This window comes from Cynocephalus volans, chromosome 11 (assembly GCF_027409185.1).
Source record: "Cynocephalus volans isolate mCynVol1 chromosome 11, mCynVol1.pri, whole genome shotgun sequence".
Classification (NCBI taxonomy): Eukaryota; Metazoa; Chordata; class Mammalia; order Dermoptera; family Cynocephalidae; genus Cynocephalus; species Cynocephalus volans.
The window spans coordinates 57,396,123-57,419,963 of record NC_084470.1 but is presented as its reverse complement, the minus strand read 5'-3'; the positions used below and the strand labels follow the sequence as shown (position 1 = coordinate 57,419,963).

The 23,841-nt window shown below is 50.4% G+C and overlaps 2 protein-coding genes across 3 annotated transcripts in view; one reads left to right on the top strand and one right to left on the bottom strand.

Moving 5' to 3' along the window:
* The window catches only part of CCDC12 (coiled-coil domain containing 12), a 58,386-nt gene that overhangs the window by 9,358 nt on the left and 25,187 nt on the right, over window positions 1-23,841 (top strand). The window lies entirely within an intron of this gene.
* Window positions 18,660-19,122, bottom strand: LOC134391324 (ATP synthase F(0) complex subunit C2, mitochondrial-like). The gene is given in 2 exon segments (XM_063115349.1): window positions 18,660-18,775; window positions 18,778-19,122. Coding segments are annotated over 2 exon segments (405 nt in total). The 5' UTR covers window positions 19,067-19,122.

Here is a 23,841-nt window from a genome sequence, read left to right as displayed (position 1 = left end):
CTCCCCCTCCACCCTCTAATTGCCTAGATTTCTTCTCTCCTTCTGAAAGAATAATAGTTACTCTGTTAACTTGTTACCTAGATGATCTGTCCAATGCTGAGAGATGTGATCAGGTCCCCCAATATTATCATAGAGCAGATGCTTCTTCTGTCACTCTGAAATAGGTTTTGTGGAAAGAGACATCCTCTTCTTTTCTTTGTCTCTGCTGGTGACTCTTCTTATGTGAATGCACTCCAGTGGTTGGCGGACCATCTGCGTGGTCCATCTCGGTGTGGTGGTTGTGGCATCTAGCCGCTTTTGCAGCAGCCATGGTTATTGTGGTGACTGTGGTGGGCCACCCACATGGAGGTGCTGTTTTAGGCATGCTCCATGGCACTGGCGGTATGCCTGGTTGTGGGGTGTGTTTGGTCCCCTTCTCCTTGCCTTGGGTCCCCTGGCAGGCCCCAAGGTGCTGGCATGTTGTGCCTGATTGTGGGAGAGAGGTCCAGTCCCCTTATCCATGCCCCAGGTCCCCGGGTGGGCTCCGAGGTGCTGGCATGTTGTGCCTAGCTGTGGGAGGGTGGTCTGGTCCCCTTCTCCATGCCCTGGGTCCCTGGGCAGGGCCCAAGGTGCTGGCTTGGTGTGCCTGGTTGTGGGAGAGAGGTCCAGTCCCCTTCTTCATGCCTCAGGTCTCCGGGCAGGCCCTGAGGCACTGGTGCAGTGTGCCTGGTTGTGGGAGAGAGGTCCAGTCCCCAACTCCATACCCTGGGTCCCTGGGTGGGCCCCAAGGTGCTGGCTCAGTGTGCCTGGTTGTGGGAGAGAGGTCCAGTCCCCTTCTCCATGCCCTGGGTCCCTCGGTGGGGCCCAAGGTGCTGGCATGGTGTGCCTGGTTGTAGGAGAGAGGTCCAGTCCTCTTCTCCATGCCTCAGGACCCCCGGTGGGTCCTGAAGCTCTGGCTCAGTGTGCCTGGTTGTGGGAGGGTAGTCTGGTCCCCTTCTCTATGCCCCAGGACAGTGGGTGGGCCCCAAGGCGCTGGCTTGGTGTGCCTGGTTGTGGGAGAGAGGTCCAGTCCCCTTCTCTATGCCTCAGGACTCCGGGCAGGCCCTGAGGCACTGCCACAGTGTGCCTGGTTGTGGGAGAGAGGACCATTCCCCTTCTCCTTGCTCTGGTTCCCCGGGTGGGCTCTGAGGTGGTGGCATGTTGTGCCTCGGTGTGGGGGGGTGGTCCGGTCCTCGACTCCATACCCTGGGTCCCTGGGTGGGCCCTGAGGCACAGGCTCAGTGTGCCTGGTTGTAGGAGGGTGGTCCAGTCCCCTTCTCCAGTCCCTGGGTCCCTGGGGGGGGCCCAAGGTGCTGGCATGGTGTGCCTGGTTGTGAGAGGCTGGTCTGGTCCCCTTCTGCATGTCCCAGGACCTTGGGTGGGCCCCGAGATGCTGGCACGTTGTGCCTGGTTGTGGGAGAGAGGACCATTCCCCTTCTCCTTGCCCCGGTTCCCTGGGTGGGCTTCGAGTAGCTGGCATGTTGTGCCTGATTGTGGGAGAGAGGTCTAGTCCCCAACTCCATACCCCAGGTCCCTGGGAGGGCCCCAAGGTGCTGGCTCAGTGTGCCTGGTTGTGGGAGAGAGGACTGTTCCCCTTCTCCTTGCCTCAGGTCCCCAGGCAGGACCTGAGGTGCTGGCTTGGTGTGCCTGGTTGTGGGAGGGGCGTCCAGTCCTCTTCTCCATGCTTCAGGTCCCCAGGCTGGCCCCGAGGCACTGGTGCAGTTTGCCTGGAAGTGGGATTGGGGTCCAGTCCCCAGATCCAAGTCTCCAGTTCCCAGGCAGGCCCCAAGGTGCTGGTGGTGTGCCTGGTCCGGAACTAATTTTTTGTCCTTTGCTTCTAACACGGGAACCAGTACTTGAGCTGTGTGGTTGTTTAAATTGCTACTTTGCTGCTGTTTCCCTAGGGAAGGCTTTTTGTGCAGCTCAGGGTTTAATGATTGACCTTATATAGGTACTTCTGGCTCTCCAGAGACCCAGTGGATCTGTGTTCTGTAGAATCTCTGGTCTGGGCCTGAGTTTTTTTGTCAAACTGCACCCTGTGCAATTCTGTATTCCCGACCAGTCTCCTCTGAGTGGTCCTGTGCTGATTGGGGGCAGATCAGCTGTCCTTACCGTGCCCCAGTGATCCCCTGGTGGGCCTGTCTCCCCCATCGCCCGTGCCCCAAACACTTCCCATGGGACGGGCCCTGCGCAGGTCCCTTGCGATGACTCACCAGCCTCTGAATGGCTCCCTTTTTTAAGTTGTTCTGGCTCCTCGCTCCTGTGTGGGTCCATGGGAACCCTATTAGTGGTCTTGCTGTCTTGGGGGCTGCTAAGGCCCTCTTCTCTCCTGCAGCCTCCAAGCAACTCCATCTGGAGGGCACAGCTGCAGCTTCTGCTGGCTCCTGCTCCATGCACTCAGCAGTTCGAGCCTTAAAGCAGCTGCGACCCAAACGCTCAAAGCAGCTTTTTCTTTCTCTCATCGTAGTTTCTCCTGTCTTCATGAACTCCATAGGTCTCTCCTCCCCTTCCCCTGAGCTCCAGCGGCCCTGGCTTGGCTGATGTTACATTTTTATAGTTGTAAATTGGTTGATTTGTGGGAGAGAATGACGCTGCGGCCCGTCCATTCTGCCATCTTGATTCCCCCATACTTTTAACTTTCTGAGGAACCACCAAACTGTTTGCCCCAGCTACCCCACCATTTTACATTCCCATCAGTGATGCATGAGGGTTCCAATTTCTCCACATCTTTGCCAACACTTGTTATCCACTTCCCTTTTTTTATTATACCCATCCTACCCAGCCTAGTGTGAAGTGGTGTCTCATTGTTGTTTATATTTGCATTTCTCTGATAATTAGTGGTGTCGAGCATCTTTTCAGGTACTTGTTTGCCATTTGTATACCTTCTTTGAAGAAGTTTCTTTTTTTTTTTTTTTTTTTGTCTTTTACGTGACCGGTACTCAGCCAGTGAGTGCACTGGCCATTCCTATATAGGATCCGAACCCATGGGCTCCTAGCGCCGCACTCTCCCGAGTGCGCCACGGGCTCGGCCCTGAAGAAATTTCTATTCAGGTCCTTTGCCCATATTTTAATTTTAATTAATTAATTAATTAATTTTTTGGCAGCTGGCCAGTATGGGGATCCAAACTCTTGACCTCAGTGCCAACACCACACTAACCAACTGAGATAACTGGCCAGCCCTTTGCCCATATTTTTAATCATGTTGTTTATCTTTTTGTTGAGTTATAGTTCAATTGTTTACATATTCTGGGTATTAAATGGGATGAGATACAGGATTTGGTAATTTTTATTCATTCTCTGGGTTGTCTTTTCACTCTCTTGGTAGTGTGCTTGATGCACAAAGTGTTTAAATTTTGATGAAATCCAATTTAGCTGTTTTTGATTTTGTTGCCTGTGCATTTGGTATCATATTTATTCTTTAAATAAATATAAATATTCTAAATAATTTACTTTTAAATTTTCTGCATTGTGGTGTCATGTTTAATCTCCACAGTTCTTCAGTGACTTTTTGTTAGAGTAAATGCCTGGGGGAAAGACAGTCAAGGGTCTAAATTTCGAGTTAATTTTCCAGCCAACAGTTGTTTTTTACGGGACCTGCAAGTAAGCTGGAGATAAGAGCCCAGGAGTTTCGTCCCTCAGGGAGGAAAGTGGCTCTACATTTTTGTTTCAGTCTTCTTGATGTAACAACAGACTCTAATAGGGTTGAGCACTTTCTCAGATTGCATCTGCCAGGGGAGAGTGCGTATTTGCCCTGTGAGGATGGCTCTTTGCTGGTCCTATAGCACTCAAGTTGTAGGCACTTCATCGAGGTCCTACTGTGTGCATGGTTTTGCTGGAGGCCTCAGGATTTCGGGCATGGGGTTTGTTTCCTTCATAGTTTTATCTTCCTCCCCAACCCCCAACAGACTATAAACTCATAATTTATTGATATTATAGATGAATCAGAGTTCTGAGATTGTGGCAGATGAAGAGAGACAGGATTAGGGATTGCAATGTTTCCATATATTATTCAGCATAAAGCTAGGTTGTAGTCGTGTGGCTCTGAAGTTTTACAAAGCACTTCCTTGTCAGCCCAAGGGGAGAAGGATTCTGAACAGGACACAGCACTGCCTGACTCAGTGTCCTGTAGGTCAGCCAGCCCACGTTGGCAGGTGGAAAGACTATATACAATATTAAATGTCAGATTGTACTGCTGGGGTTCATTTCCTGGGAAAGCCAGGGAGGGTCTGGGGAAGCTTCATGGATAGGCAGTTTGGAACTTGGGCTGAGCCATGGAGGATGGGGGAGCAGAGTACTGGGGTAGCTGGAAAGGAGAGCATTCCAAGGAAGCAGTTTGAAGGTGGGAAAATTCAAGGCACAGAAGTGACAGTGGAGATGCTCCAGTGGGTTTGACAGCAAGCACTTGGCAGTAACTGGGGCAGGGGCACAGTCTGCAAGTGCTGGGTTGGGTGCTTTGGTAGCCAAGTTCTGCAGGAGCCAGGGTTTCCAGCTGGGAGGGCTGCCAGCCCAGGCACACTTTTCTGTATTGTATTTGAATATCTTTTCTTGGCTTTTATCCGGAAATTCCAAGCTGGGTGAGCAGGCGAACAGTTCAAGCTTGTGTAGGTGAAACCCTGTGGCATCTCTCTATACTGCTGTCCAGACTTTGGCCTCCTCCTTCCTCAGCAGCCAAACAGAGGCTCTCTAAAGGTGATTAACTTGGCACAAACACTTGCCCCCTTGGCTGCTGGCTTTCCTGAGCATTTGGCCTGGATTGGGCTGTCTTTTGCCTCCCTGAAACAGAGGGAGACTGGCTGTATGGCTGATCAGCCTCCCCAGGGGTTGGACATGACTTCAGGCCAAGGTCTGGCTGTCAGCCTGAAGATTCAACAGCAATTCCTGGTTTTCACCAGGAAGACACTAGAGCATAGCTGTTCAGTAGAACCTGTGCAGTGATGGTGTTCTATAATTTGCACTGTGGCCATAAGCCACATGTGGCTTTAGGGCCCTTGAAATGTGGCTAATGTGACATTTTATTTAATTTTAATTAATTTACATTTAAACAGCCACATGTGACTCATGGTTACCTTATTGGACTGTGAATCTCTGGAGTACTTGTTCCCGCTAGCCTGATTCATAAGAAACCATATCTCTACCTGAACTCCCATTTATTAAGAGCTGAGAAGGAAATGGTGGGTAGAAGCCCAGGTGACCTTCAGATCAGCCTTGGGAGCCTAGGGTTGGGCAGAGGGCTTTGAACTTGTCTATCTTCATGATTGGTGACTCTAGCTTCTTGTTCAGGGCCTTCTGTGTGTGCACCCTGTGGAGTTAAATGCTGATGATTTGGAGTGGTGTAGTTGTGATCTACACACTCAGGAAATGCACCCTGTGGAGAGTGGGAGCAGTGACAAGGTAGAGGGAGCACACTAAAAGTTTCTGACTTGGGACTGCCAGGGAGGGTCCCTGGCCAGTGTGGGGTTGGGGCAAGCAAGTGTCGAGGGAGGGACAGAGGCACTGGGGAAGAGCCCAGTGTTCTGGGTGAGGAGTCACGATTGTCCATATCCTAGTCATGCCTCGGAAGGTTGCCTCTGCCCCCACCCCATGTGGTCACATCCCCATGCCCAACAGCCTGATCTCAAAGTCAGCAGAGGAGGTCACTGCCAGGTTGGCAGTCATAACATTTTTACGGCAGTTTGTTGCAGGATCTTACAACTTGATCAATCTCCAAAAGCAGCCCTTTGAGGTAGGTGTTGGTTCATCCTTGTGTAATAGACCAGGAAACCTGGGGCTGAAAGAATCTGCAGGGATGCTTTGGGTTGTTGCAGCCCCCAAGAAGGGGTCTCCTTCCATCACACACACAAATTGCCATCAGGCTGCCTGGCGGAAGCCAAGTGGTGTAGTGGAGAGAGCATGGGCTTTGGAGCCAGGCAGATCTGATTTAAACCTCAGCACCATTCATCACATCTGTGGGATCAAGAACAAGACTTTAAGACCCTGAGCTTCCCTTTCCTTGTCTGTAAAGTCAAGATATGGCTTCTGACCTCATCAGTAGCTGGGAGAACAGAGAAAGATGCTGTCTGTGATGTGTCTAGCATGCAGTCTTTCACACGGGCCTTTTATAAACATGGATGTCTGTCCCTTCTTCCTCACCCTCTCAGAAGTGGGACATCTGGGTGGTCCTCTAGCCCTCCCGCTGGGTGACAGTGGATGGAACTGGCCTGGTTCCCATGGAAGCAAAGAAATCATTCTTCTGGACCCTTGCTTTACTCATTCTAGCCCTAATTCTTTGAAGGTGGAGTTCATTTTTAATGCAGTGTTAAATTAAGAAGAAAGTGGATTTGCAGAACCACAGCCAAGGTGGGTTGGGTAGTCCTCGTTCTTCCTAAGGACTGACCTTTTCTCCTGGGCTCTCAGACCCTGTCATCTTATTTTTTTTTTTTTTTTTTTTTTAAAAGATGACCGGTAAGGGGATCTTAACCCTTGACTTGGTGTTGTCAGCACCACACTCAGCCAGTGAGCGAACCGGCCATCCGTATATGGGAACCGAACCCGGGGCCTTGGTGTTATCAGCACCGCACTCTACCGAGTGAGCCACGGGCCGGCCCGACCCTGTCATCTTAGATACAGTGAGAGGGACAACCTTGTGGGTGGGAGGTTTGGGACTCCCCACACAGACACCTGTTGGTGAATCAGCGTTGTAACTTTGGATGAAGTCATTCCTTCTGAGGGCCTCGACATGTTCATGTGTGAAATGAAGGTGTTGGATGAATCAGAAATCCTCAGACCTACCTGTGTGTCAAGATTGTCTAGTGAGACAATTTGCAGTCCCTTTTCTGGCCCTACCCTGGATCTCCTGTTATGGCTCTGGTATATATCCTAGAAATCTGCATTTTTAAGGTTCCCCCAGATGATTCTCATGCTGCATTTTTCTTGAAATCTCTGATCACTCCCTGAGATTCTCTCACTGGAAGTAGGATACGTCCTTTCCCTGGAGCATTAGCTGCCTATCCTCTCTGCAGGAGCTCTGCAGCCAGCCACCAAACAAGTATTTATTGAGTACCAGCTGTGTGACAGATACCGGGGATACAGCCGTGAACAAGACTGCCTCCCTGCCTCAAGGGGCTTCCATGGGAGGGGTGGGTAAACAGGGAAGATAATATCAGGAACTTGGGAGTGTGGGGGGGGGGTGGGGGGGGAGGGGCTGTGCAGCTGCCCTAGCCTGGGAAGACCTCTCTGAGTAGGATATTTGAGAAGGGGAATGGGGGGATGGGAAGTGGGGTGGGTAAGATGCCAAGATCCAGGGCAGAGCATTCCAAGCTAAGCAAGAACTAGCTTGGCTTGTTTGAGGAGCAGAAGAATCCCTGAGTGGCAAGAGTAGACTGAACAGTGGGAGATGGGGAGAGGTGTGAGGGTGGAGAGGGTCTGGGGGGCCAGGGCCAGTTAGAGGGGGCTGTGGTGGCCACTGAAGCTGGAGCTCACTCTAAGGGTGATGGAGAGCCCTACACTGGCTGACTGTGTTGGAAGTGGGAGGTTGCTGCAGTGGCCCAGGTGTAAGGCAGTGGCACATGGACAGGGCTACAGGACTTCCTGATGGATGGGCTGTGGGAGAGAGCAAGCTGGCTGGGTGGTGGCGCTCGTTCCTGAGATGGTGACACACAGGAGAGGGTGGCTTTGCAGGGGAGGCCAGGAGTCTGGTTTTGGCCATGTTCAGCCAGAGATGACTATTAGATGTCTAAGTGGAGAGAGACGTCAACCAGGCCTCTGGACTGGAGATAGATGCTTGCGTAGATAGGATTTGAGGCCCTGGGGCTGGATGGGACCCTCTGGGGACAGAGTTTAGATAGCAAAGACGAGACCTGGACCATCAGTCTATGCCCTGAGGTTCACCCTGCAGGTCTTTAGGAGAAGTTGGAAGAGCGGGCAGAGGAAACTTGGTGGGGGCAGTCAGCTGAGAAAGCTAGGGGAGGACTGGGAATGGGTTTGGGCAAGATAAGGTGGTAGGCAAGGTTGGTCCAGCTGTTTCAAGGAAGTGTGTGGGAGGGAAGGTGCTGGTGGGGGGGCAGGCCAGCTGGATTTAGGTGCAGTGTGGAGGTCACAGCCTCACTGTGAATTGAGCCTCATTTCCACTGCTTTAAGGCCTCACTGATCTTCTTGGGAGAGGTAGCACCAAGCTGAGGCAGTGCCCTTTTGGCCTTGCCATCTGGGCTCGCCCAATGTGGTGGTGCCGGCAGCCTTCCTGCTGTGCCCAAGAGTGGCTCACCCCTGATCTTCAGATTGCTACTCTGCCTCCTTCTCTTTCTGCCCCTGCTCTGTCCCTGCAGGTGGGCAAGCCCTGAGGGCTGCACAGCTGCCCTGCGTGTGCTGACCACTGCCTCTGAGTCAGGCTGGCCTGTTCTCTCACGGTTCCCTGTGCCAGTGATTGCCTGGACAGGTTGCTTTTGCCACCTTGCTCTGCCACTCTGCTCACTCTTGGACCCGTAGTTAGGTAAGTCTCTTTATGTCCCTGATCTTACCTTCCTCAGCTGGAAGATGGCCACAGTAACCTCCACCTCCCAGGACAAAGATTGAGATGGTCTGGGCAGAAGGGAGCTGATAGATGGGAAATGCAATGTGCACATTTATTCTTTCTGCTGTACTCTGATTACTCCTTACCCCCTGGTGAGGACCCCTTTAATTTATAAATGGAACAGCTGAGACCCAGAGAGGGAAGGGACCATACAGAGTCACACGGGGCATAACCCTGGTTCTCTAACCTGCTCTCCCTCCTAAGATGGGCACCAGGGAGCCTACTGCCTCCTGGCTGAGTTCAGTGGTGTTCTTCCTGTGGGATAAAATTGTTCCCCCTGCCCCCTGTGCAGGGAGTGGCTCTGCAGTGGGCTACAGGGAAGAGAATGGGATCTTCCTCAGCTTGGTCTGACATGCTGGGAAGAAACAACTTGCCTAGGTGGAGAGCGAGCCTCTTTCTGAGTTTCCCTCAGAGGGCAGGACTTCCATTGAGGCAGACACATGGCTGTACTGTTTAGCTCACCTTCAGGGGTGACTGAAGCAGCCTTCACGTAGCAGAAGACACTCTTGACAGCCACAAGACGTGATCCCTCTTTCTTGCTCTGCCACTGACACAGTTATGCTGGCCTCAGTCTCCCCTTTGGGTGACTTTTGTGGTATTGCAAGATGTAATGGGTGTTCCCAAGGCCTCACTGATAGAGGACAGGGAATTGGAAAGTATAGGTATCTTGAAATTCAAGCTGGTTTCTAGACTTTCTATTAGATTTTGCAACAAAAGAGTTTGTTTGACCTTCATGGTGAATCCCTCAGTTGTTCTGGCAGTCTCCTGGAGCCTGGAGGGCATGAAGGGACCGTTCTTTCCCCCTGGTGTTCAAGTTGCTGTCTGCTGGGTGGTTGGGGCCCTGAGTTACTCCTCTCTTTGGAGGACTTTTCTTTTATAGTCCTCTAGACTGAATTAGTTCTCTTTTTAGATTTTATTAAGTTTTAGACCACTTTTCACCTTAAGATATCCATTTCTTCTGGAGTTTGCTTTTGCATGGTGTGAAGTAGGGATCAAGATCCTCCCCCCCCCCCCCCCCCCCCCGCATATGGATATAGTGATTCAGCCCTGTTTAGCATTTGGCATTTGTTTTTAAGAAAGAAGACTATTCTCTTGTGAGTGGTTGCCATGCAGTGATCATGATAATGCTGCTGACCTCCCACAACATCTTGATAATATTGTAGTTGTAGTAGTAGTAGCTGCTAAATTTTTTTTTTTTTTAATGCTAGTAAGTCCCAGTTCATGCCAACCCCACACTAGACAGGCAGCTCCTTGCAGACAGGGACAACTTAAACTTGTTTTAACAAAATATTCAGATATTTTCAGGGTTCCCTGTGGAGTGGCACTACTGTGTATGCTGTGTCCCGTGACCCTGAGCCCCTCAGGCTTTGTGCACTAGAAGAAGGGCTTACTATAGACTCACAGGGAGGACAGGGAGCCAGGCCCCCAGTGCTGCCCTCCTGACCTGCCATCCAGACTCTTTCCGTGCTCTAGATCACCTGACCAGGGGGTTCTGACCAGAGATTGCATTGCCTCAAACAATTGCTTCTAGTCCCGTGTTTCAGACTCAGGCTGTGTTTTAAGTGGTTGTTGGCTTTCCACTTACCCCACAGACATTTGGACTAGGACGTTGTTGATCTGTAGTACTAAGAATTGTAATACAGAATTGAAATGCAATTTATGTCCTTGTTTCTGGAGAAGATGTGTCCCATGTTTCATCTTGGGATACTGAGGAATACTTCTCCCTAACCCACACCCATGTACCTCCCCACACACCTCCAGCAACACACCTCCACAAACCTGCAACCCATCTCCAACGCTTATGCATGTGCACATAAAACAGGATACTCCTCACACCCTCCAGCCTACACTCACTCCCCTACCTACAGGGCATCCCACACCTCCTCACCTTCCCCAACCCCAACACTACCACTACAGACCCCCAGCTCCCTCCCCACATATCCCAAACAGCACCCACTCCATTTATACCCTCACAACACCCCCACCATATCCTCAACCCACACCTACGCATACTTCAACCCTCTCCACACTGGCACACATCCCACACCCCCCCCCAAACACATAAGCAATACCTCCATCCCTCTATCTTCCTCCCGCACCCCCACACTACACCCTAAGCACCTGTTTCTAAGCCAGGTGTTCAGAGATCTGGGGGATCCCACAGCACAGTGTGAGGTGGCTCAGTCATATCCGGACCTCCTCCTTCCTTCGGGTCCTTTCCCTTAATCCCAGTGCCCTGGCTTCTCCCTGGTTTTGTTTTGGATGGAAGCAAGAGCTTGTACTCTTGAAAGAATTCTAAAAGTAAAAACAGTTGCTGTGGTAACAGCATCCTGTGGGGAGTAAAATCCACACCGGGCTGTTTTGATTTGGGGCTTTAAAGAGCTGCTCTGTCTAGAGAAAATGTTATGTGGCTGAAACAAGAAAACATTTGTCCTTTCAAGGACAGCCACCCTCCCCCCAATTGTTTTCATGGCAAGGCTCCACTAGATTTTTTTGTAGGGTAATTTGATCCTAAAGAAAAAACACCTGTGTTTGACATTATCTGGTGAAAGCAGGACTTTCCTGCCCTGGGTGCTGGAGTACATGACTCAGGCAGGTTCTGTTCATGCAGGGAGAGAGTGAGTGCTAGGCTCTGTCAGTTTCTGCAGCTGGCTGTCATTGCTGTTATGGTTGAGTGCCTTTGAGTGTGCAGGGCCTAGGTGGGGAAGGGGGTCAGTGAGGCCAGCCCTTGCCTAAAGCAGGGTCAGGCTGGGGTCCAGTGGAGAGGCTGACCTGTGTACCACCAGTTACAATATAGTCCACTGCTGTATGTGGTGGAGGGGTGTGCAAGAGCTGTCAGCATCCTGGAGGGAGGGTTGCAGCAGGGGTGGGGGTGACACTTGCATGCAGTGGGCTGCAGGGAGGAGGGAGCTCTTGGACCCAGGGTAGTTATGTGTACCCCAGCTTATGGGTCATGTCCCCATTTGGGCTCTGTTAGGACAGGGCTGACCTGCTGGAGGTACTGGGAAAACACTTGTGGAGGGATTAAGTGGAGGTCACGGAGGAGGGTAGCTGTTTGGAGACATGGAAGAGGAGGAGGGGTTTTGGGCAGAGGAGTGGGCAGGAATAGAACAGGCAGGAGAGCAGGTGGTCTGACTTTGGGAAGACCATCTGTGGAAGGCCCCTCCGCCACCTCTCTGTCCCCCCGCACACTGTGCCTAGCCTTTTCTGACTTGGACTTATGTTCTCTGCATGCATATGGGTCTGCCCTGCTGAACTGCAGTCAGCTCGAGGGTGAGGGCTGTCTCTTCCTCTGGTGGTCACTCTGGGTGAACTGAGGGAAGGAATGAGGCATGTACGGGGGACATCTGTTATGTGACCCTTTTTGGGCTGTTGGGAGGCCATCACTTGAGCAGTAGAATTTCAAGGACCTCACTCTGAATACACAGGCAAGAGTGTCAGGCTCTACTGTCATCTTCACTGGAGTTGGCACCTACTGATGGAGGACTTATTCTGTGGCAGCCACAGTGCAGAGCTGTCACATCACACACGTTCCCTCACTTAATGCCACTCTGCAGTTGAAGAAACTGCAGCTCTGAGAAGCTAAAGAACTTGCCCAGGGCCCCACAGCACACAGTTGTCAGAGCCGGGGGTCTGCTTTCTCAGCCTTTCAGCTGAGCACGTGGGTAAAAAAAAAAATGCTTTGCCTCCAAACGTGTGTGTAGGTGAGGATTATAAGACCCTGCTTGCTTAAGCAATTTTTCCCCCATAAATAAACATGCCAGTTCTGACTTGCAGTTTAAATTTGGTTTTAACTAGGACTTTATCACTTGTAGATCACACCCGAGAGGAGACAACTGTGTTACCTTTACTTCTCAGATTGTGACACTCTGAGAGGCAGCTGTTCAGATGTTACAATAGCTTCTAGTCTCCTAGAAGCTTCGGCAAATTTTGTTGCTCTGTAAACCTCTTACCTGGAAATTGACTTCTAAAAAATTTTGCTTTTTCTAAAGATAAAGGCCTTGGCTTGCTTACATCAGCAACTGGCCTTTGTCGTGGTCTGGAGACTTGGGAAGGATGCTGGGACCCACCTCACAGAACAACTAACATCCTGAGTCCTAGCTTTTCCATTTGCAAAGTGGGCGTCAGAACCTTTGCCTTCCCTGCATCCCAGGGTCTCCCTGTGGAATGTAAGATGACTGTGAACCCTGTAAAGTGTTACATGTACTTCGCTATTAGGTTATTGCTATAAATGGCATGTGTAGCCAAGGCACTTAGTTGCAAGCAACAGAAATCCATTCTGGTTGGTTTTAGAAGAAAATAAAGTGTTTGTTTTTTTAAAAAAAGAGAGCCAGCCTTGGAGGTACATAGCCAGAGAGAAGCCTAACATTTCGTAAGAAAAATGAAAAATGGCTTGATGAGGAAACCACTCCTGCCTTCAAGTCCTAGTCACTGCAGCTTGCTTTGCCACCCTGTGGTCAGTCTTGAATCAGTCTTGGTGCAGCTGGCACCGGAGAAAATCTTTCCGCCCCCTCATCACCACTCACCGTTCCGAGTCTCTTGTGGGTGTATCGGATCAGCAGGGTCACCTGCCTGCTGCAAGACAGCTAAAGAAGTGAGTGGGGGGCACTTTTGGCCCCTATAGTGGGTGGTGGGCTTCTTCTCTCCCAAGGCTCAAGGTGGAGCCTTCCCAAGTGAAGGGAGGGGCTCAGGCACCAGAGAGCCCATAGAATGACTTGGGAACTCAGGCTCCAGTCACTTTCCTCCATTGCTGCAGGAAAACACAGAACAGTCTACTTGAGGTCAGGAGACCTGAAGTCTAGCCCTCACTTCTGCCCGTGTCTGCTGCACACTCTTCTTGGATCTCTTGTGGTTCTCAGGACATCTAATTATATAAATGATTTGTCTGCTACTCATCCAGAGCCCACCCCAGTCAGGCAGCTGGGTGTGGCCTCATGAAGGTCAGTTCCTCTGGGTCAGCCTCTTAAAGAGGAGGGATCTGGTTTGACTCAGAGGCTGCTCAGCTGGGCCATGTGTTAGATTTGTGAGCTGGGAGTAGGTAGTGTATTAGTCCGTTTCTGTTGCTTCTAACAAAATATTTGGAACTGGGTAATAGATAAGAAAATGAAATTTATTGCTTATATTTTCAGAGTCTGGGAAGTCCAAAAGTTCTGGGAACACATCTGGTGAAGGCCTTGGTGGTGATAGTGATGCCTGGGTCTCACATGGCAGAATGGCAGAGCAGAGAGAGAGAAATGGCTCTTTTAAAGCTCTCAGAACCACGCCCATGATCACCATTAAACCATGAACTTATTATTCCATTTACTAGGGTGTGGTCCTCACAATCTAATCACCTCTTCAAGGCCTCACCTTTCAATTACCATAATAGGATTTCCCACCCTCTTAACACTGTCACAGTGGGGGTTAAGTTTCTAATACATGGTCTTTGAGGGACACGAGTTCAATCCACTGCAGTGGGTTCTCTGAACATGCAGATTCCCAGGTCTTACCCTGGAAGATTCTGATTTGGTAGGTGCTATTTATAATATGTTCTCTGGGCCACTGGATCTAGTTCATCTTGTCCAGGTGATATCTGAGGCCTTTGCAGCCCTACCAGTTTGTGGTTTTCTTATTTTTCTCAATTGGTCTAAGAATGGACATGGTCACACTTCTCTGTTGTGAAGAAAACACAGCCAAGCCTTGGGGCTGTTTATTTGAGAGTTTTGAAAGCATGATGCAGTCAGAAAACCTCAGTTTAAATGCTGACCCATCTGTTATTAGTTGTGAGCCATTAGTTACTTTACTTGTTCTGAACTTGGTCATCTGGATGGGGTAATAATACCTGATCCCAGAGTAGATGTGGGGGCCAGAAGCCCTGGTGAGCACAACAGAGAAGTGTGTGCAGATGTGTGAACACTATCTGGTGCTGTGCAGCTGGAAGGGGCTGTCCCTCCAGGCTGAGAGGCAGCTGCCCTCTGCTGTCCTTCGGGTGAGAAGATGGCTCTCCTAACCCACATCCGGCTTGTTTTTTTCAGTGACCGTCGCCATTTCCTTTCTGGACTTCGCTAAATGCTCTTTATGAAAACACTCTAATCACATTGTTGTCACCTCCCTACCTGTCCTCCAACTTCTGCTGCATCCAGCAGCTGCATCCAGCTTTTCAAAGCTGGCTTTTCAGTGCTTGTGGAATAAAGTCTGTAGAACGTTGGGCAGGCCCTTCCTCCTATACTAGTTCCCTTGGATGTCACCACTCTCTCTGCCTGGACACAGGGCTCAGCTTCATCACACCCGCTCTTTCCAGTGACTGCAGCACTCCCTGCCTGCCCTCTTCCCTCCCTGGACAGCCCGCTTGCCCGCCCTCCAGGTGAGCCCAGGTTCCATCTTCTCAGCATCCCCACCGCGATGGCACTCCCATCAAGGCACTTGCTTTGGACATGCTGTGTGGTGATTATCCCATTCACCATCTGCTTCCTCTCTCACCTGCCCCTGAGCTCCCTGAGGTCAGCAACCATTTTGTCTGCCAGATGGCCAGGCTCAGAGACACTTTAACTATGCCAATGAAGAAATGAAGCAACTAGACAGGCACATGGATTTGGGAGTTTGCTGGGCTGAGATTTTTCACAGGGAAAAGCAGACTTCCCCTTTGGGACAAGTCAAGGGGCTTATTTAAAAGTCTGCAGGCTGGGCTGGCCAGTTAGCTCAGTTGGTTAGAGCACGGTATTACAACACCAAGATCAGGGGTTCAGATCCCCATACTGGCCAGCCACCAAACAAACAAACAAACAAAAAATTAATGAAAGTTTGCAGGCTGTGGCTGTGTCAGCAAGATGAACTTCACTGGGTGATTGTGAAGTCAGACAGTTAGGTTTCCTTTTTTTAAAAAAAAAAAAAAGATAACCGGTAAGGGGATCTTAACCCTTGACTTAGTGTTATCAGCATCACGCACGCTCTCCCAAGTGAGTGAGCCGGCCATCCCTATATAGGATCCGAACCCGTGACCTTGGTGTTATCAGCACCACACTCTCCCAAGTGAACCCCGTGGGCCGGCCCAGACAGTTAGGTTTCTCCAATCCATTCTTCAGGTGTGGACTAGGAGTCCTTTGACAGTTGTCCACATGGAAAAGAACTGGGCGTTTTAGTTGGTCACAGGCCTTGAATAAGCCAGTGGTGTGCTGTGGATACCAGGAGCCCTGATGTGTCCCAGCTGTGGTGTTGGCTGTCTGTTGGCTGGAAAGTTCCTACCCTTTAATAAAAGGTAGCTCTTACTATATCCCTTGACCCACCTCATTTCAAGAATAAATTTCATAGATGGGGTTGAGGTTGGTGCTTCTGTTGCCAGGCACGAGTGAAGGCTGTTGGCAGCTCTCAGGGAACTGTTTTGGGAGATCCAGAATTGGTGTAAACAGGCACATGTGGCTAGGGTGTGTGGGGGAGGCAGAAAGGTGTCATTTGCGGGGCTACACCCTGAGGTTTGCAGGCCCTTGTTATTTTCATCTGTTGCAAAGATGGTGAACACAGTGGGTGGGCTCCCTCCTTTCTCCTTCCTCCTGGGCCCAGCCTCAGAATCCCACACACCAGCTGGAGCTCTTGGAGCAAGGTGAAGCCTGTCTGCTCTTCAGGCCTGGCAGATCTGGAGAGGCTCAGGTACCAGTTGCATGTCCTTAGGATCAGAGATTCTGGGTGGCTGTTCTAGTCCCAAGAACTGACTAGCTGGGTTACCTGTGCCTGATGACTCTAGCTGTCCACTATGAGGCTTTGGGAAGGGGGTTCTGGGCAGGCCCCCAGTGCCTCATGAAGCTGTCTCACCCCAGGTCAGAGGTCTTCTGAGCTTCATGGACCTTATCATTTGCTTTTGTGATTCGCTTCTTCCTGCTGCTTGTGAGCTCAGCATGGTGAGGAAGTCCTGATGGTTGTGAGTTCTGCTTTGTGGCAAGGAGGCTTTTTTCCCCTTCAGGAAAAGGGAAACACTGAGAGGGTTGGGAGGTGACCTCGTTGCTCACCATTAGTTAATTTCTTAACTGAAGTTTTTAGCCCTGAATAATGGAGATGTTTGTCCCGATTAAGGATACTTGGCCTGCAGTGTGGCTGCTGGGTTTGCTGACATGCTGAGTCCCAGGTTGCAGAGGGATGCTGGGTGTTCAGGCCTCAGTTTGCCCTCTTTTGTGCGCAGCAAAGCTGGTCTTTTTTGTTTTTCTCAGCTTCAGAAAGGTCACTAGACTGGGCCATGCCGGGCCTGGTTTCCTGTTTTCCCATTTAGCCAGGTGAAGGTCAGGAGAATCTGTTGAGGGTATGAACATAGTCAAGACAGTGAGCCACGGGCAGCTGGGTTCCTCTGGTCACTTTTACTTATTATTAAATCATGTTGACAAAAGAATTTAAAAATGTGGAAGAAAATGCTACTCCCAGTCGTGTTGTGTGAGCCCATGCAGTCTTTGTCCATTTGTACGCAGAGTGTAGCCAAGATCGTGATCGTGGTTAGTAGAGTGGGACTCTGCTCTGCACAGTCCTGTGTGTGTTCACTGTGCTGCCTGTCATGTTGCTATTTCAGTGACTCCTCTGGCCTGGCACATGAGTACCTGGCCTGCGTAACAGCACCTGGCTGGTTGGACTCACCTTGTAGTGCCTATTCTCTCTATTAAGAGGAACACAGCTCTAAACACCTCTGCATGCATCACTGTTTTATTTCCTTGTGATGCTTTTCAGGATTGGAGTTCCTGACCCAGAAATGGCCTTGTTTGGTGCTCCTGATGGTTTGATCATATCTCTGTGAGATGATACCAGGAATGTGATGCAGAGGTGCTTTAGACACCAGTGAGACCCCCTGTGACTGCCAGGTGGGGGCAGGAGTAGGACAGAGCAAAGGGCAGGGGTTCTAGAGGGGAGCAGCCTAGGCTTGAAGCCCACCCTACCATTTGGGTCCTAGCAACCCCAAGCCATGTGACTCTGGATGAGTTACTTAATTGTACATGGCCTCCATTTTTCTCATCTGTGAAAGAAGAAAGGAGTGCTGCCCTTATTAGATTTTTATAGTGATTGGTTGAATAATATTGATTATATTCAATAAATTAAATAATCATTGGCTGATATACGGTTATCACTCAGTAAAAATGATAGCTGTTACTGTAGGAAATACAGTAGAACAGAGATGAATAACATTTGGGTCCAGTCCTCCCCAGAGCTCACCTTCTAATGGGAAGTCTTCCAATTTTATGACCTGGTTAGATTTTTTTCTTATCACACTCCCAGGAAGGGTCAGGGTTGGGATTTTTGCCCTCATTTTACAGGAGAGAAGCAGAGGCGTAGGTCATTGTTAGAAGGGAGGATAGAGCAGACAGCTGAGGGATAAACAAGCAGGTGTGTGTGGTAGAAAGCACTGAGTGTGTGGCAGCTGGGAACTGGGCTTCTGGTGTCCGTGTCCCCAAATTGCCTTGAGCTCTGCCCAATGGAAAGAGTATGGGGTCTGCCATGCACAGACCTGAGTTAAGTATCTCTGAGCCCCAGATCTTGCCTCAGTGCAGCTGGGCTAGCAATAGCTCCTGCCTGTGCGCTGACGTTATGGAGGAGAAGCTCCATCCTGTAAGACAGGGAACTAGCACGTGTCTCCTGCCTCCCCAGGTTGTTCCTTTATTCAGTATTAGTTCAGCTGCCCTTAGGTGCCACGTGCTGGGGAACAGTGATGGACAGGCCTCTCAGAGCTTCCAATCAAGGAGGGAAGACAGATGACAACAAAATCTCGTGTAAGCAAATCCAGTTAAAATCCAGGTGGTTGTCATTAGAGGACCTGGGAAGATCACCTTTCTGCTAAAAGTGGGCATAACCCTCAATCCACATGGCTGGGGGAAAGTGCTGAAACCCACCGACCATCTTTCAGCTGACATGGAGTTGTGTGGTGGGCGTACAGTTAAGGATTCTGTGGGAACCCTCACAAATGGGCCTATTCTAGGGAATCAGAGAGGTCTTTTTTTTCTTTTTCTTATTAATACAGTATTTATTTGTCTTCTCTATGTAAAACTCTGCACCAACCACTTTCCCTAGGCTGCCTGGGGAGGTGTAGGAAAAGGAACATAGAGGGCAGATGAGACACGGGAGAAAACTATGGGAGGTGGAGACAGCTCCTTCACATGGCAAAGAGGATGAGAAAGGCCACCATCAGGCAAAAGAGTCCTGTGGCCTCCGAGTGGGCAAAACCCAGAATGGTGTAGGAGAAGAGCTATTGCTTCACAGAAGGGTTCTATAACCAATGATGGGGCTTCCAAACACAGCCCCTCTCCCAGCCTCTCTCCTAGCCACTCCAGCTCCAATGAACTTGGCTGCTGTGTCAGTGTCCCTTGAAATGGCACTGGTTTGGAAGTTGTGGCTAGGCACAGGTAAGGTTAGGGGACACAAGACTGCCAAGCTGCTGAGGCTTTCATCTGTCAGTGTCTCTGGTCGTTTCAGTACCACTGCAGATAGCAGTTGGCTTAGTAGCTGAGAGGTGCTTGTGACCAAGGAGGGGGTGGAGGTGAACTTGGAACAAGCGTACATTTTCAGGGGGGAGGGGCCGTGGCAGGAGAGCTGCTTCCAGTGCAGAGCAGACAGACAGGGGCGAGGGAGACAGGTCATTTTTAATTTGAGCCTCATTTTTTTAAAATTTATTTTTTAATGTTAATTGATAATAATTATATATATTTATGGTGTACAAGTGATGTTTTGATATATATGCATATATATATACACACAGTACATTGTAGAAGGATTAAATGAAGCTAATTAACACATCTATCACCTCACCTATTTATCATTTTTTTTGTGTGTGATGAGAACTTCTAAAATCTACTCTTTTAGCCATTTTGAAATATACACACATTATTATTAACTGTAGTCACAGTGCTGGGCAGTAGATTTCTAAAACTTATTCCTTCTGTCTAGCTGGAACTCTGTACCATTTGATGTGTCTCCCATTTCCTCATTCCCTTCCACCTGCTTCTCCCCCGCTGCGTCTGATAACCATCATTCTACTCTCTGCTTCTTTGAATTCAACTATTTTATTTTATTTTATTATTATTATTTTTTAAAAGATGACCGGTAGGGGGATCTTAACCCTTGACTTGGTGTTGTCAGCACCATGTTCACCCAGTGAGCTAACCTGCCATCCCTATATGGGATCTGAACCCGTGGCCTTGGTGTTATCAGCACCACACTCTCCTGACTGAGCCATGGGCTGGCCTGAGTTCAACTATTTTAGATTCCACATATCAGTGAGAGCATGCAGTATTTGTCTTTCAGTGTCTAGGTTATTTCACTTAGCCTGATGTCTTCCAGATCCATCCATGACAGGACTTCCTTCTTATTCAAGGCTGAATAGTATTCTATTGTGTATATATATGGCATATTTTCTTTACCCATTCATCTGTTTATGTACACTTAGGTTGTTTCCATGTGAGCCTCATTTTTAAAAATTAAGCTTGTCATCTGCAGAATCTTGGCCAAAAAGGAAGCACTATCAGGGAAGGGGGATAATGCTTTCCGTTCACGTGAATGTCACTACAATTGAAAAATGGCAGGTGTAGGTCAGTTTCTCTGCTGGTTGGTCTGACAGTAATGGGCCTTCCATTTCCCAGTGTGGATCTAGGCCCTGGGTCCTGGGTACTTGAGTATGTTGAGGCTCCTGGAACTCAACTGGCTATCTGCTTTCTTGAGTTTTCTTGAGTCAGGACAGGGGAAGGGTGAAAACAGAGGGAATGTCTGGTTGCAGCAAGAGCCAGGGTTTGAGCCAGGTCCATCACTGATGGACAGCAGGACTCAGAATACCCCAGGATGCCAACAGGCCATTTCCCACGGTGGGGTCATGTGGGGTCCAGCACCAGACAGTGGACCCAAGTTACCTTCTGTAATCCACAAACACCTGTGCTGAAGTAGCGCAAGCCCCACTTTAACAGTGGAGGAGACAGAGCCTCAGAGAGGTCCTGCAGTTTGCTGATGGCTCCACCTGTTAAGCAGTGGCGTCATGATTCACCCACTGCCTGCTGTCCAGACCTGCTATCCCGGGCTTGCTTCATACCACAGCGCCTCCTACAGGGAGGGCCTGGGCAGGGGTGTGGAGCCTGGCCTGGCTTCCCAGAGGAACTAGGCAAGTCTGGCTGCATGTGAAGGAAAGGGGAGCACTGGTCTTTGCCCTGCCTTCTTCATGACCTTCTAAGGGATTATTTCTGTTGGGCTGGTGGGGGTGGAGCCCCAGGGCAAAGGGAGGGGCCCTTTCAAGCCTGTGCACACTTTCAGTGCTAGTTGTCCCTCCGTGCCCTTCCCCCACCGCCCCTACCTCCACTCCCACTCAGCCTGTAAGATGCAGGACAGGTGACACTTTCTTTGGAGAGCCTACTCAGACACCTCATGTGCCACCCCAAGAACCACCTCCCTTCCTGCCGTGCTGCTGACACCATACCTTGCCCCTCCGGTTGCTACCCCCTGAGAATCTGCAGGGCTCTGGATTCTTACTCCACAAAGAGGCACTCTTGCACTTGGCTTGTGTGTGTCTGGTCATTGACCTGTGGAACCTGTGATGTCTGGAATCTTGTTCTGGGAACTCTAGTGCCTGCTTGTTCTTTCTTCTCCTCAGTACCCAGCATGGAGTATCTAGCACAAAGGGGCCAGCCAATATTTGTTGACTGATAAAGAAAATCTGCTGGAGGACTTATCTGTTGCCTCCTTTGAGCACTTGTGGCTGGTTTCCCAGTTGCACTTGTGGCAAGAATAGGACCAGACTTGACTTGGAGCCAGCTCCCCACATGCTCTGACACATGCAGGATCCAGCATGTGTCATGGTCATCTGGGGAAAGGCCATGGGATGGCCTGGTGAGGAGCTTCACTGGCTCTGTGTGCCATTGCCTGGGCTTTGAGATGGGGTGTGGTTGGTGTGGCCTGCCTTGCCACTCTCCTGCGACAAGTGCGCCTGTCGTTTCCACTGCCGAGGTCACCTTGACAGGCCCTGGCCCCTGGCCTGTGTCTGCACTGGCCTTTGGCGAACTCCAGGCATCAGGCCTCAACCCTGGTCTGATTGAAAGCCACTGCACCCTCTCTTTGTCCCCTAAGCACCACCACCTCTTTAATCAAAGGTGTCTTCATTCTCCCAGTGAGTCACGGGCAGAATCTCAGTGGTATCTGATTCCTTTCTGTCTCCCCACAGCATTCAGGCACCCCTTTGTTCTATTCCACTGCCACCGACCTAGTTCTACCTAGTTCCAGCTCTTATCTTATCTCCAGTCCTTATCTCCAGCTTCCTTGCCTCCAGCTGGACATTTTGTTCTTTCTCTGTTCATAAGCCCTTAGGGAATGCCTGCATCCACAGGAGAGCAGTGGCCCTTAGCTAACCCCAGCTCTTGATGGTGCTCCCCACCCTCCCCTGCCCTACTCTATGAGCCTGACTTTCGGTGAAGCGCTCACTGGGAAATCAGAAGGTCTGTGTCCCCTGCACATATCGCCTGTCATTTCTTCTACCATCTTGATGAGCAGGTGTTCTAATACTGCCCTGTGTGCTCACAGGATTGAAGAGAATGTCAGATGAGAGTGATGGAAGCTTATCGTGACCTCTGCAGGTGCAAGCTGTCTGGGCCTGTGGCCCTGCTAGCCTTTCTGCAGCCCTTTCCTTCCTGCCCTGACCTGGTTCGCCCTGCCCTTAAGCCTCTGCTGCCTTGTCCACCCAAGCTGCAGGCTTTTCTCCTTCCTTCCTCCCTCATCATTTCCTTCTTGTAACAGTGCTACAATGTCAGTGTGATTGTCCTAGTTTTCATAGATGAGGAAACCAAGGCCAGAAAGGTCATATCCGTTGCATAAGGTCACACAGCCAGGACGAAATGGAGTAGGGAATTCCCCGTTGGGGTCTGACCTAGAACCTCTGTGCACATGCGCTCTTCCACTGTGCTGTGCCTATTGTAATCAGTGTCAGGCCTCTGCGTACAGGTGGGTAAGACAAGCATCTCCCTTCAAGGAACTCGGTTTGGTGGGCAGACTGGGTGGATGCTCAGGCCAGGTAATCCCAGCAGCAAATTGAAGGGGGGACCCAGAGTGAGGAGCCCTACAGCCTGATGTGATCTTAGCCTGCCTAGGAGAATCACAACGTCACCTCCCTCCATGCTCCCCCAGTCTCTGGGCAGTAGAGAGTTGTGCAGTTTCTCATCCCAGGCCTGGTGGCATTCAGCCCAGGTCTTATCACTTCATCCTCTGGGTGAGTCAGGCCCTAGTGACTGCCCTACCCCCAAGTGCCACTGGAACACAGGTCCTGCCACAGCCATACCCGCATCCGACAGGAAGCCCCTCCACCCAGCATAGGCCTGCCCTGGCTCTGAGGACAGGCAGCAGGTAACATTGTGGAATCTGGCAGGTTTGCCTCCAGCACTGTTGATCTCTTTTGGCCCCCTTCTCAGGTACTGTGCGCCCATCTCTTTTTGATTTTTTTCTATCCCAGGGCCCAAATGAGAACAGGAATGGCTCAAACTGGGGCCAGTTTCACCTCTTCTTTGGGGACTAGGGTTTTGAGGCCTTGTTTTCTCTTGATTGTTGAACAGAGGATTGTTTCCCAGGGACATTATAGCAGACACATTCAGAGCTAATGAGGCATTTTCACCTGGGCATTAGAAAGTGTATCTGCACCTGTGAGTTCCTGTTGGGTCTCCAGCTGCTTTAGGAATGGTCTTAAGTGTGGGAAGATCCTGGATCAGAAGTTGGATTGTCTCTCTCCCAACCCTTTCCTGCCTCCCTTATTCCCTTCTGGGAGGGAGAGCTGCTCCTAAAAGTTTGAGTCCTTGGGAGATCTTAGGATGAGGGAGGGGCTTGTTCCTTGTCCCCTCAACTCAAGCCCTCCAACTTCAGCACACCTGCCGCTGATGACAGTTCCAGCCCTCATTTTAACCTTAACCACCCTCCCAAACACATACGTGCAAAGAGCAGCAGGCTGGGGCAGGTCCAGGCTGGGAGTGGAGCATCATGTCTGACTTCTGGTCTCTCCCCTCCTACCCACAACTCATCTTGTAGGCTGCCAGAGTGCCCTCTCAGTGTCGGCCCTCATGCTGGGCTAAGCCCTACCACAGGACAGGAGGAAGGCCCTGTCGGTCCCTTCTGACCTCATCAGTCGAGGCTGGGCCAGCCATGTGGGTCTGCTCTGCAGGTGAGGATGGTGCTCTCGCTCTGCTCTCATGTCCTTGCCAAGCAGTTAGAACTCCCAGGAGTGTTCTGCCTTCTCCAGCCACCTTATAACACCCCATAGGACCTTTGGAATTGAGTTTAAGTGTTAACTCTTTCCCTGATAACATCTATTCCTTGTCAGT